Raw genomic sequence first — 13964 nt, 5'->3', positions numbered from 1 at the left:
TTGCGCAGCTCGTCAGTGAACAACGGCTCTGTGTAGTTAATGCTGCTCAATGTGAAAGCCCGTAGGTGATGGAGATTTACCGCTGATTACAGAACCGGCTTTCTGACAAGATGCGCGTTAAATATCGCATGCGATTTATCGTGCAGCCCTAGTACACAGTAAAAAACACCCAATTGTTGCTTGCGTTTTTCTTAAAATTCTGGAAATTCATTCATTCTTAGAGAAAACAAAAGGAAAACTGGGACTTTAAATTAGCTATTCAAGTTCTTCAAGTTCTCCTGTTTATAATGATATATAACACTTGATGCTGACTGCTAAAATAGGTCTTAGAAAAGTGCATTAGCTAGACTGAAACTTCAAGTTCTCCTGTTTATAATGATATATAACACTTGATGCTGACTGCTAAAATAGGTCTTAAAAAACTAAGAAAAGTGCAGACGTGTCAGGTGCCCCAAAAATGTTCTGGGTCTTTAAGGGTTAAACATTGCATACATAATATATGTGTATTAATGTGTTTAGAAAAATAAACCCAATATTAAAAAAGGAAATTATTTAAAAAAATGTAAATAATACTCTCAACAACTGTCAATAGGTGGTGGCAAGTCACTGTCTTAATGAGTGAGGCATTCATTCAACCAGTTCATTCAAATGACTGCTTCATTCGAGCAAAAAGCAGTAGATTTGCTTGCAGTTCTTTGAATGGGGCACTGAATCATTGGCTAACTCGAATTGTTAAAAACCGAGGATTCATTCAGTGATGAAACACTGCTGTGTTGCTTGCAGATGCACTATAGACCATATAGTTTTCTTTTGCGAAATCGAGCAAAACAGACAATATTGAGTCTAAAATTCAACACAATATTATCTTGACGCTTCTGTACAATTGTTCAATTAACAAGATCACATTTGCAATCGTGCAGATATTCTAATAGGCTACATCACACAGTCAGTCGTTGTCCTGCATCATGTTCATCTGCGTACAGTGGGGTCTGTTAAATTGACAGCACTTCCTCCTAAGCAGCCAATGTTGTTAAACAGGCAAAGTTGTTTAATGCAACTATGCTCAGCTGTTGCACAAATTGGAACTAAATCTGAATTCAGGGCATGTTATTGACCAATTTCTTTACATTTTTTTTAATTATTTTTCAAATGATAATGGTTAAGCATTGTAGCCATGACCTAGTGGTTTGTATTGTGCCTTGATATTTAGAGTCACATGCGAAATACATGTGCGTTACTGCACAAAATCTGTGATCCTCATTTAATGTGATTTAAGGCTTTGTGTTTTGTATAAATGTGACTTTGTACAGAAAAGTCTCCTCTTCTTCTTCCCTCAGGCGTCAGTTCACTGTCTGGAGACGGGCGAGTACACCCACATCCGCAACATCCTGATCGTGCTCACCAAGATCCTACCCTGGTACCCCAAGGTGCTGAACCTGGGCCAGGCTCTGGAGTGCCGCGTTCACAAGATCTGCCAGGAAGAGAAAGAGAAGAGGCCCGATCTCTATGCGTTAGCCATGGGGTAACTGAGCCGAGAGCCGGCTGGCCTCAGCATTTCAAGTGCTTTCACCACACTGGTTTAGAGGGTCCAGGCTTGTCTTTCACTTTCAGGAGTCTAGCTGGTGGTAGTGTAGAGTTTTCACATTTTCATCGTGCTTGCTTTCTTTTAAGAATTTTCAGTGGCTAAATTTCTGAAGGTGTGTATTATATCTGCTGGCATTATGAGGATGATGGCAGCCCCTAGAACTATATGCCAAAAGGTTATGAAATGTTAACTTGTCTCTGAATCACACAAACCATAGCCAATTTTTTCCTCAATAGCAAAAAAGTGAGATGGTCCTCACTGCAGAACACAAGATCTCTGCAGGCCCACGCCCCCTGGATCTTTGTTCTGCAGTGAGGGCTACTGAAAAAAGTAGCAATTTTGACTAGATTTTCTGCCATTTTAAATTTTCAGTCCCACAGCTTTTATTAGATCATCCCCAAATTTGTGACAGTTGACCAGTTGGTTTGCCAAACCATGCACTTGTAACACATCAAAATCTGATCAAAGACAGGAGTGAAGTTGCATCTTTGCAAGGCTTTTATTTAAAGACCTGAAATAAGCTTTTATTATTATTATTTCTTGCAACCCCACTACTCATAGGGAGTTCGGTCACCTTCAGTCCAGTCATTTGTTTAACTCTGTTTTCAAGCAAAACCTTGAGGAAGTTGCATGTGAATTCTTGAATCTTGGCACAAAAGAGAAAGATATCACTTTACACAAATTTTTGGCACATGTCATACTAGGGCTGCATGAAGAATCGTGTTTTAATTGATCACAATTTCTGCTTCTATGAATTTATTAATCGTCTGCAATATTTGCCCGGTGGATACTTATCCTGGAAACATTTCAAGTTAATTTATTTTAATTTAAGCCTCCACAAGCTTTTATGTGTGCGGTTGCCAGATGTCAAGAGTTTCAATCCCCCAATCAAGAGCTTTTCTCTTAAATCGATACAATTTATACCGAGTGCCCTACCCGCTCTCTCTTACACAGCAGAAAAAGCACTGATGAGCTGAAAAACCTGGAGCTTAGCGATTTCTATTGAGATACTCTGCTCAAATGAAAGTGTAGTTCTTTCACAAGGTTGTTTACACTGTTTGCTCCGACTAAATCTGCAATTAAATCATGCAAGTTGACATTCTCTTGATTTGTGCTTATGTAAAAGTGCAGTAAATCTCGAGAAATGTAAAAAATAAAATAAAATAAAATGAGAATATTTGGAGCAAAATAATCATAATTAACAGTCTAAGCATTGTCATACAGCCCTGTGTCATACATGTATGTGGAGCATTTGCGTATCTTTGCCATCGTGCCGCAGAAATCTGGTTACCATCTCGATGTATTTACTCAGCCTTAAAGTGATTTTCCTAAATGTACCACTAGGGGTCTGTGACCAAATAAATCCACTCTGCCTCACAATGTGCATGTGCAAGTAGGCTTAAAACATTACTGGATAATTGCAGAAATAAATCATTAATAAGGGAAGTCCCCCTACGCCAACCATCAGCTGTTCCTTAACTATCAGCAGGGAGTTTCTGGGTGTCTCTCTTGGCAGAGGTTAGCCACATTAAGGCAGATTTATTCGTTGCTCTTTTCTGCCGTTTTCCCGCATGTGCTCCGCAGTGGGATTGATTAAATGTGTCGGACTGGTGCTGTTGAAGTCATTTCGGGCACATGTGAAGGGTTGTGAGAGTTTGTTGTGAGGTTGTTTGAAGAGAAAACTCGAAGACATAATTCAGTGCAGTCATTCCATCCAAAATTGCAGGAGAAGGTTTGGCCTCTTAAAGAGCCTCTTCATTGCTGCTTAATGAACACAGTGTATTCAGCTATTGGACTTTACCGGCCGGAAGGCTTTTGTCGTGCCATGATAAGGTGATCTTATCAGTTATCAGCTGTAATGGGCTGTTTTGCTTCACTGGAGCTAGAATTAGTGACGAGGACTTGATCATGCCCTACTGATTCCCAAGGGCTGCTCTCCTGAATGACACAGCAGATCTGTGACAAAGAGCAGGTCTGCTTCCTACATAGGCAGCTACGTTTAAGGCAGTATCCTACAATAGAAGTGACTGATTTAAAATTCAGCAGGACACGCATTCTTCTCATATGAAACACACGTGACAATCAACTCAATTGATTCTAGTAGAGTTTGCGGATGGCTTTTTGCTAAGCTAATGGCATGAAACATTTAAAGTTTTATTTTATTAACCTTTTGTAATCCACATTTCCTATCTGCATCTTTAAATGAGCTTGTTAGAAGCTTACTGCTTACCTTTTGGACTAGACATCACATTGAGGTATACTACTGTTCATATTTTTGGTCAGAAAGATTTTTATTAATACTTCTAGTAAAGACACATTACGTTGATCAAGTGTGACAGTAAATATTTTTACGTTGTTACAAAAAAAAAAAAAGCTGTTCTCTTAGGCAAAAATATTAGACATCACAGCTGTTTTAACATTGATAATAATCAGGAATGTTCCTTGAGCAGCAAATTAGGGCTGTCAAAAACAAATTAGAATTTTGAATATTCATCAAATTTAAAATAGAAATCCACATTCGAATGCAAAAACGTTGCATTCGAATTTTAGGTGTGCGTTAAGGAGGCAGCTTTATCAGCGGCGCACGAGATGCGATGACGATGTAAGTGTCGTTGCATTATAATGCTTTAGTTAGTATATCTAGTTGAAGCCACTAGATGCGGCGCTGCTGCGTTGTTAATTACAAATATAGCGGAAAAAGAGAACATCAATACGGAGAAGATCTTGTTTATGTCAAAACTGAAACCAAGCCGTTCACACAGAATGCGTGTTTTGCGCATTTTCTAGAGGGACATCTATCACTGTTACACTCGTGCTTTGAATAAATGTGCATTAGTAATATTTTGCTCGATGCGCCCTCTTGTGACCTCAGGAGAGAAGTCAAAAGCTTTTTTAAATTCGAATTTTGATCATATTTAAGTACAAAATTCTAATTGAGTTTTTCAGCCATTTTGACAGCCCTACAGCAAATCAGCATATCAGAATGATTTCTGAAGATCATGTGACACTGAAGACTGGAGTAATGATGCTGAAAATTCAGCTTTGATCACAGGAAGAAATTGCATCTTAAAATGTATTCAAATAGAAAAGTTATTTATAACTGTAAAAAGAAATAATTCTCAGTACTATTTTACTGTATTTTTAGTCAAATAAATACAGCCTTGGTGAGTATAAGACTTTTCAAAAACTTAAAAAAACAAATTTATAAAAAAAAAAAAAAAAACTTGCTGACCCCAGACTTTTGAGCAGAAGTGTATATTGGATTAAAATAATGTTGTTTAGTTTGAGCAGCTCAAGTGGTTTAGAGAAAATATGCATGTCATGGGCTTGTAAATTGATTAGATGTCCAATCATAATGAGGAACTGATTTCTTTCTAAATTGGCGTGTCTTCCGTCGCAGAATTGGTAATAACTGTTGACGTGTAATTGCTGCGTTCATGCCACCAGTGGGATTTCTCAGCACACCTCGGCTTATTGGGCAGACGTGGGCCCTGTTCTTTGTGTTTCTCTGTAGACTCATGGAATCAACAAGAAATGAAAGAGGGAATCAGACCTTGTGTTCAGCCTCTCAAAAGCATGCCGATCTAGTTACGTTAATATTGTCATAAAACCTGGCCTCGGCGAACACAACCCCTCTCGAGGATTTCTTTTTGAATCCATCCATTTCTGAGTGATTTTAAGCATTGCACTTCGTATTACCATCTGCCGTGATTTTAACCGTGTGTGTGACTTGCAGCTACTCTGGCCAATTGAAAGGCAGGAAAGTGCACATGGTGCCAGAAAATGAGTTCCACCATAAGGAGCAGCCAGTGCGCAGCGCCACGCCTGGCACTCTGCAGAATGGACCAGGCAACACGGGCAAGCCTGCCGCCGCTGCCAGCGCTGGCAAAGCCGAGGAGGGCGCCGTCGAGGACTCAGGTGACTCTATTTGAATAATTGTCCTGTTTTCCTCCACGAAGCTTCAGGAATTGATTTGGTAGCATCTGGACTTGTTTGTCCATTTACTGAGAGCGTCTTGATACTCATTTAAAATGAAACGCATTGCCATGGCGTACAACACTTGCGGTGGGAATTGCCACCCTGAGGGAGTTAATTGCAATTACTGTGTGAATTGGGGTAAAACTGCGGAGGACATTAGAACAGAAAAGCCTGGCACAGACCCATTAACACAGAAACAAGTACACCAGCAGGATTGATCAAAACAGCAGTGCAGGGCATGTGACTCCAGGCTCCCCAGGATGGCCTCGGACCACTCCACGGCTCTGGCTGCTACTGCGATGAGGCCTTCACTTACCTTGTGGGATTGCACTAAACATGTTCAAACCCATGTTCATTTTGAGTCTACTGATTTTCAGTTACTTGATTGCATCATGAATATGAATTGATTGCATCGTGAATATGAATTGCATCATTGCATGCATGACCATATTCTACATCCCTAATCCTAGCCAACACCTAAACTTAACAACTACCTTACTAACTATTAATAAGCAGTAGGAGATTGAGGCAAAAGTTATAGTTAATGGTTTGTTAATTGGACCCTTAAAGTGTTACCATGTTTTCTATATAAATCTATGTTAAAATGTAATATATTGCCGTGATCAAAGCTGAATTTTCAGCATCATTACTCCAGTCTTCAGTGTCACATGATCCTTCAAAAGTCAGTCTAATATGCTGATTTGCTGCTCAAGAAACATTTCTGATTATTATCAATGTTGAAAACAGTTGTGCTGCTTCATATTTTTGGAACTGTGACATTTTATTTTTCAGGAACTTTTGAATAAAAAGTTCAAAAGAACAGCATTTATATAGAAACCTTGTAACATTATAAATGTCTTCACTGCCATTTTTGATCAGTTAAAAGAAAAAGCATACTGGCTCAAACGAGTGTATATCCACTTTTAGGAAAGGCCTGAGTTAAGTCGTGCCTGGATTTGTTGGAAGCAGCGTAACAACCTTTTAGAAGGCAATTTTGTGGAAACCACTGTGTTTGGCACTAAAATGGGAATCCACATACCGCACAATACCCAAGTAACAGCACCTCGATTGTGTTGCTAAGAGTTCTTGTTGCATTTCAGCAGCTGCTCACTGCAAGATACTGTGAAGAGGTGAAATCCCCCGTCATCAGTTAAATCCTGCCTCCCATTAGTAGCTGTGATATTAACTGCTCTGAGCATAATTTACTAGGGCTCTAAAATGGGCACAAATACTAACAAAGTGCTGTTTAAAAATACAAGAGTCTTGTCTTTTGAAGTGAAATATTTTCCAATTGAATGAGCATATGTGACCCTGGAGCACAAAAGCAGTCTTAAGTCGCTGGGGTATATTTGTAGCAATAGCCAAAAATATACTGTATGGGTCAAAATTATCGATTTTTCTTTTATGCCAAAAATCATTAGGATATTAAGTAAAGATCATGTTCCATGAAGATATTTTGTAAATTTCTTACCGTAAATAAATCAAAACTTAATTTTTGATCAGTAATATGCATTGCTAAGAACTTCATTTGGACAACTTTAAAGGCGATTTTCTCAATATTTAGATTTTTTTACACCCTCAGATTCCAGATTTTCAAATAGTTGTATCTCGGCCAAATATTGTCCTATCCTAACAAACCATACATCAATGGAAAGCTTATTTATTCAGCGTTCAGATGGTTTATAAATCTCAATTTCAAGAAATTGACTCTTATGACTGGTTTTGTGGTCCATGGTCACAAATATGTTAGCATGACACTTTTGATACGCTGCTGTAAAAGGACCATTGTGCCACCTCTTTTTTTTTTTTAGCTGTTTTTTTTCCCCCTTAAATCTCAAAGGACATTTTCTGGTGTGTTTAAATAATTCACTTTCTGTGAAGCACAATCTGTGTTTCATTCACTTTTAATGAGCTTTCTATGACACGTGAAGGATGCTTGCAATTTCCCAGCATGCTTAATAGCTGTATATATTTAAATCAAGAACAAATGCCATAACTCCTTTACTGTGGCACCAAACAGAGGAGCTTTGGTGTTATTCCGCTTTATCAGGACGTTCTGTCATGCCATAGTTTGTCTCGTTTGGTAGGTATGGACACAATAATGATGTCTGCCCTCGTGTGACGTCCATGTCGGCTTGGTCTATTTGCAGATAAATCCAAGGACAAATCTCAGGCGGCTCAGAAGACTGCCAGCAAAAACAGCACCGCAGCCAATAAAGTGAGCAGCAGCAATGGGAGCAGCATGCCGAACAGGTACTGCACCCAAGACCCGACTCTCCACGCAGCGCAAGCTCAGAATGATGTACTGCTCTCATCTCTTATATAATGTCATTAAATTGAAGCCCTGGGGTGATAAAGTTTAGCAGGGGCTTATTATTTCAAACTACTCGCCAAATAAATCAATCCTTTATCAAAGTCTACCTTCCTTATGAACTGTGTAATCAAATTGAACAACGTTCCAGGCAAGAATCCTCTTACAATTCTATTAAACTGAGCAATTGCGGAGAGAAATGTCTTGAAAGGAACCATCTCTGAAAGGCATGGCTGTTACAACACACAATTGCACGATGGCCCATCAAATTGGCTGTGTAAAACATCATTTCAAAAGAAATACTTCAATGGGAGAAAGGTCCCCATTAATTTCCATTCAGGAATTGTGTGAATGGAATGAGATTGTAATGGATTTCTGAGTGTCTTAACGTTGTTTGGTGGGGTCAGGGAAAGTGGCGTAGTCAGGAATATGTAATTCACCTGAGATGAGAGGACAAGAGGGGTCACGATGTGCTCTGTTTTAATAATGAATGACACAGTCAGGAGAATTCGGCCTGTAGCTCAGGGGCTTTGAGAAAACAGCTTAATATCATATTAGCTTTCAGAAGTTTACACTCTTTCCTTTCACCTCGTTTTTGCATGTGTGCAGTAGACTAGTTTCATTTTGGCTTGGTAATATTGGTTTGAGCAAGCTGTAGAGCATCAAAATTATTACTTATTTTTAGTGAAGAATCGGTAAAAGGAGGTGATTAGTCATAAGAAAATGCTACTGGTCAAGCTCAGGAGGTCAAATATTTCATTAGCTCTTGATTTTTAATTCTTTATATTATCTTATCTGTAGATGTTCAGTGTTTGTTTGCAGCCGTTAATACCAAAATTTGAATATGAACCGTACAATTTGTGTGATTTTCTTCTAGCAAAGGTTAACAACATAAATATATTCAACTAAATAACTAATTTGAGGGCAGATGTTGGTTTGTATTTATTAGAGTTTTTTTGGGGGGCCGATACCGATATTAGGGAGTAAAGAAAGGCCGATATCGATATATCGGCCGATATTCTTTGTGTTTGTTATAGTACAGTACCAGTCAAAAGTTTGGACACTTTCCCATTCGTGTGTCCAAACTTTTGACTGGTACTATATATAGAATACAGTATATACATAAACAGAATATACTGTATATACATAAACACATTTTTTGCAATGATCACTCAAATGTAGTGATAAAACACTTTTAATGACGTGACAAAGATATGTAATGGAGGCAGGTCATTTGACAATTTAACAATGAACTTTATTATCCAAAATGAGTCTGACATCAGTGCATTTAACAGTAAAGTTGAAGTTTATTCAACTTTATTTAAATTCAATTCCATTCAAGTTTACTTCACTTCGGACCATTCATTCACGGATTTGCGCTACTGTCTTCACACAGACAAAACTTACTAGAGAAGTGTGAAGCGTGACATAATATACCAAAGTAAATAAATATAAATTCATGTCTCGCGCACTTTAATGCCCTTTGAATGTAACGTGTACGTTCCCTTGGAACTGGAATCATGGAGGAATATCATGTGAAGTGCACTTTGCAGGGCACTTACGGTCGAATAAAACAACGCTTGAATGCTGCTGCCTGAACAAGAGACCTCCTTACTGAAGTGAAAGTGTTGGCTGGTGTCACTATCACACGAACGTGGCGGCGGATCTCCACCAAATTCGGGGGATCCCTTCAACTCGAGGAGCCCTCTTGAATGCCACCCTCCGCGCGTCGATAGCCCCCCGGGATCGCCAGATCGGTCGGCGCCCGACCGCGAATTTAACCGCCTGTAACTCCCGGACCCCGGGGGCTATCGATGGCGGGGGTGGTCTCATTCGAAAGGGGGCCTCGAGACATACACTCGATTCGGCATCCGAGAGGGTTCCTCAAGCTGAAGGGATCCCCCCAATTTGGTGCGGATCCGCCGCGCCGTTACGGAGATATGGCCGTTCAAAATTTCAATGGTATTCCATAGACTTAAGCTTTAAAGCGTTTCATCCAGGTCGCCAGTTGCAAACAATGGAGCGTGCTCTGCTGGACAAACTACATAATTACACCATTTACAAGCATTTTATCTGCATTTTATGTTCTGTAAAAAAAAATGTCCATATCGGCGGCATATTCGATGATACCAATATATCTGCGACAGCTCATATCGGTCGATAAAATCTGTGAAACGATATATCGGTCGGGCTCTAGTATTTATTGATAAACTTGTTTCCCTTAAAATGAAATGAAAAAAAAAGTCCTTAAAATGAAATTAAAGAAAATGACTTGATTGTTTCCCAAAATAATTTGGGTTGTAGGTTGTGTAAAAATTGAGAAATCTAAATGATTAATTTGTCTTCCTGATAGGAATTTAAAGAAATATATGAATTATTAATTTTATGATGTAAAAATATACTGTAACTCCACTTTCCTGAAACACAGCAAGTATGACCCAAAAAATAAATGAATAAAATAAGCTCTTTCTTTACTTCAGTATTTTAATAGATAGAAAACACAGAAATAATTAAATCAAACTTGTCATATCGTGTGTTTAATGCATATAAGACTAAGGTGAAACAGGCCAAAATCATTTTGGGAAGGCTTGAATACACATATTGTTTTCTGTCCTAAAGCTACTAGATACATTTCACTCCATTAATTTTACATTAGATAAGAGTTTATCCAACATCACTCTCTCCCCAAAGAAAGCCTCGACTTTAAGTGTTTGTTGCTTTAAAAAAAGTCAACAGAGACCAATCTGTACTATTCATGATGTTTTATAAGATCTGAAATGGTGTTATGATACATTTTATCAGTGGTGTCAGTCCACAACATCTCCAACTTATCAAAGTTATTCTGTATCTCTGAATGAAAGTATTATGCTTTGGTCACTCAAAAAGATAATAACAAAAATAACATGTCAGCAGACTTTAGTTGATTCCTGATCTCTCCACAGCACTAAAGGGAGCAAAGAGAAGGAAGATAAAGAGAAGACCACAAAGGAGAAAAAGGAGAAGAAAGACAAGAACCCAGGAAGCACTCCAGAGGCCAAGGCAGGAGGGAAGGACAAACAGAAGGAGGAGAAGCCCACTGACAGCAAAGAGAAGACGCCCAAGGCCGACAAGGACAAGAGGAAGGATGACAAGAAGGAAGAGAAGAGCAAGATCGATGGGAAATCCGCTGAAAAAGAGTGGTCCAAGGAACGCGACTTGTCCAACGACAGCAAGACTAAGGAAGGCAGTAAAGTGGAGAAGAACGCTGGGGCCGGAAGCATGAAGTCCCTCGTGCCCAGATCCGAAGGAGTCGAGTCTGAACGGGGTGAGAGGGCCCTGCCGCTGTCCGCTTAAATATGCTTCACTACACTTCTTTGACTTTGTTTGGACTTTAAGAACAGTGCATAAAAGAATGTCTTAATGCTAAAAGGAAAGTTCAGAGCATAGAATCCAGTAGACGCGTTTTTCAATGAAAGGTTTTTGGATTTAGGCTACGTCCACACGAAGCCAGAGCTTTCCCTATCCAATCTTTTTTTCCCCCTCGTCTCAAGAAATATCTGCGTCCACACGAAACCACGAAACCGACACAAAATGATGTAGTTTACATGCCAGACCAGCTTGTGGCGCTGCAATTCTGCCACAGAGATACACTAAAAACGGGGAAGAAGACTTGGACTATGCGCATAAACCTTGCGAGCGGTATACAAACGAACATGGAACAATACATTTATTAATCTGTGTTAATGTTAGCTAATAAAAAGACAATCGTTCAGTGTTTGTTCATGTTTTTGTTGCTGTTAATAATAATATAATAAATTATAATTCATTACATTTATATAGCGCTTTTCTAAGTACTCAAAGCGCTTTACATTGTCAGGGGGTATCTCCTCATCCACCACCAGTGTGCAGCATCCACCTGGATGATGCGACGGCAGCCATAGTGCGCCAGAACGCCCACCACACACCAGCTTATTGGTGGAGAGGAGACAGAGTGATGAAGCCAATCAGCAGATATTGTTACGTGACGTAGCAGTGTCTGGATAGGGGCGAGACGTGGGCTGATGACGTCATAGTTTCAGAAAATATACGGATTCGCTGTCCACATGAAAACGCAAGGGCGGCGTTTTCAGATTTATCCACTCTGGGTCCTGGTTTCAAATAATATCGGTTTCACTCTCCCAAAACGCTGGATCCATCTGGACGAAACGCCTATACGATACAAAATTTATGCGCATACAGCTAAACGTGTCTCCGTGTGGATTCCGCCTTAGTTTACCCCGAAATTCAAGTTACTCACCTGAGTGACTTTCCATATTGCTGCGAAACACAATATCAGAAGCAAAAAAGCATTTCTTGAAGCTAATCCTCATATTTCTTCTCTCAGCAGAGCAAAAAAGACGAAAGCTTGACACGCACTCGTCACCGTCGCACTCCTCTGCAGTTAAGGTTAGTATGGCCTGAGGAGAGCTGTGCACTTCTTTCCTCTTGTCCCTACCTGTCGGAGATCACGTGTTTTCCAAACCTTCCTCGTCACCCATTGGAGTTTGAGAGGAGGCCTCTGGAGCCCAGCCGTTGTAGGAGAGCATTGGGGGGAATTTTGCATCTAATGGACTATTTTTTTTGGAGAAATCTTTTTCAATAGATGTCAGATTTTTAAGAGATTTTTCCAAGGACTTGCCAAAAATCTTAAATTCTAGCACATGCTTTGTTTTTGCTCACTTTTACACGCTAAGAGAATCTACCCAAGTGCCTCACAAGTTTTGTTCCTTTTCGTATACCGTACTTTTTGTAAGATTGTAAATATAGATATTTATTTTTGTAAATCGCCCTGCCCTTTTTTTGGAATCATAACATATTACTTGCTGAGAAAGTAAGAAGTAAATAAGAATCAGTCTTTTTGGTTTTGTTTTTTAAACTAAACATCGAGACGAGAGAGTGTTTCTGCTGGAAGAAATCCTGATGAAGTCAGATCTCCTTCACCTCTGTGACTCCTGCAGGAGCTGGAATGTTTTGCTTGTTTTCCTGCATCACCGATCGGGGATCCCAGACAAGAATATGCTCGTCTTCACCGCCACTGCTTGCTTTTTTTCTTCCATCCTGGTTTTTGCCGCACCCGATTTGTGAGAGTTTCCCAGACATCCGTGTGACCAGCAGACGGCTCCATCAGCATCCAGAGAAACCCACGTCACCAGCAACTACCGCATAAAGAGAAAGGCAACCAGGGAAAAAGTGTGGGCATGGCCTTCCCAGAGGGATCTGTCAGTCCGTGACCGGAATCTTGTTGCAATTGTCTATGAGCGAGACCTCATGCCAAAGTGTACATGACCTCCTTCTATTCCCTTCATTAATGAATCCTAGCTGAGTTTAGCTTGTTTTATCATCTTCATGAACTCCCATAGGTAATTTACAGAATGTTTGCTTTATCTTAGACCAAAGATACGAGTTAAGACATTTCCCTATGCTGCTCAGTGCAGTGACGTTCTCCAGACACATGTCGGTCCAGTGCAGACTAACGTTAGGCTCCGATAGACCAGTCTCTTCGTCTCTAACCATGTGAAAGTTCTAGTCTTTGAAGGTCTTTGGGGATGTGTTGATTGACGGCCTGCCTCCCCCAGCCTTTCTCCTGCTGTGTGCCATCCTCTCCAGCTCATCTGTCATCTCCATTCATTCCTACAGGACAATCTCAACGACTTCAAGGACTCCGCTTCAAAGGTTTGGACCTTTTTCAATCCTTAACTCTGATTGTGTCTCCAAACCTAGTGAACTGCCTACCCAGACCATTCAAACGATCATTGCAAATGCCCTGTTGGCCTCTATGTAAGCCGTATTGGTTCAGAACTTCCAACCAATGCCTAAAAATGTCCATGTAGGCAGTGTTTGTCCAAAATGTATCTATGATGGTCAAAAATGCAGTATAGTTGGACATCTCGAGTTTGAACGTTTTAAACCGTAATATGTGACCCTGGACCACAAAATCAGTCATAAGCGTAAATTTTTCAAAATTGGGATTTATACATCATCTGAAAGCTGAATAAATCAGGGCTGTCCAAACACGGTCCTGGAGGGCCGGTGTCCTGCAGAGTTTAGCTCCAACCCTAATTAAACACCTGA

The 13964-nt window shown here is 39.9% G+C and overlaps 1 protein-coding gene across 7 annotated transcripts in view; it reads left to right on the top strand.

Moving 5' to 3' along the window:
• LOC107689139 (THO complex subunit 2) overlaps positions 1-13964 on the top strand; it is a 101128-nt gene that overhangs the window by 77620 nt on the left and 9544 nt on the right. For 4 of the 7 annotated variants that reach the window (XR_001634304.1, XM_016487050.1, XM_016487049.1 and 1 more), the window contains exons 28-33: positions 1338-1522; positions 5322-5503; positions 7714-7816; positions 10817-11178; positions 12238-12299; positions 13530-13565. Coding sequence is in view for 6 of the 7 variants with exons in the window: in XM_016487050.1 (XP_016342536.1) it covers positions 1338-1522; positions 5322-5503; positions 7714-7816; positions 10817-11178; positions 12238-12299; positions 13530-13565 (930 nt within the window). In the remaining variant the exon portion in view is untranslated. The remainder of the gene's footprint in view (positions 1-1337; positions 1523-5321; positions 5504-7713; positions 7817-10816; positions 11179-12237; positions 12300-13529; positions 13566-13964) is intronic. The other 3 variants (XM_016487051.1, XM_016487053.1, XM_016487052.1) reach the window with 3 other exon arrangements.

This window comes from Sinocyclocheilus anshuiensis, unplaced genomic scaffold (assembly GCF_001515605.1).
Source record: "Sinocyclocheilus anshuiensis isolate Anshui unplaced genomic scaffold, SAMN03320099.WGS_v1.1 scaffold846, whole genome shotgun sequence".
NCBI classification, from domain to species: Eukaryota; Metazoa; Chordata; class Actinopteri; order Cypriniformes; family Cyprinidae; genus Sinocyclocheilus; species Sinocyclocheilus anshuiensis.
This window is presented reverse-complemented; position numbering and strand designations above follow the sequence as displayed.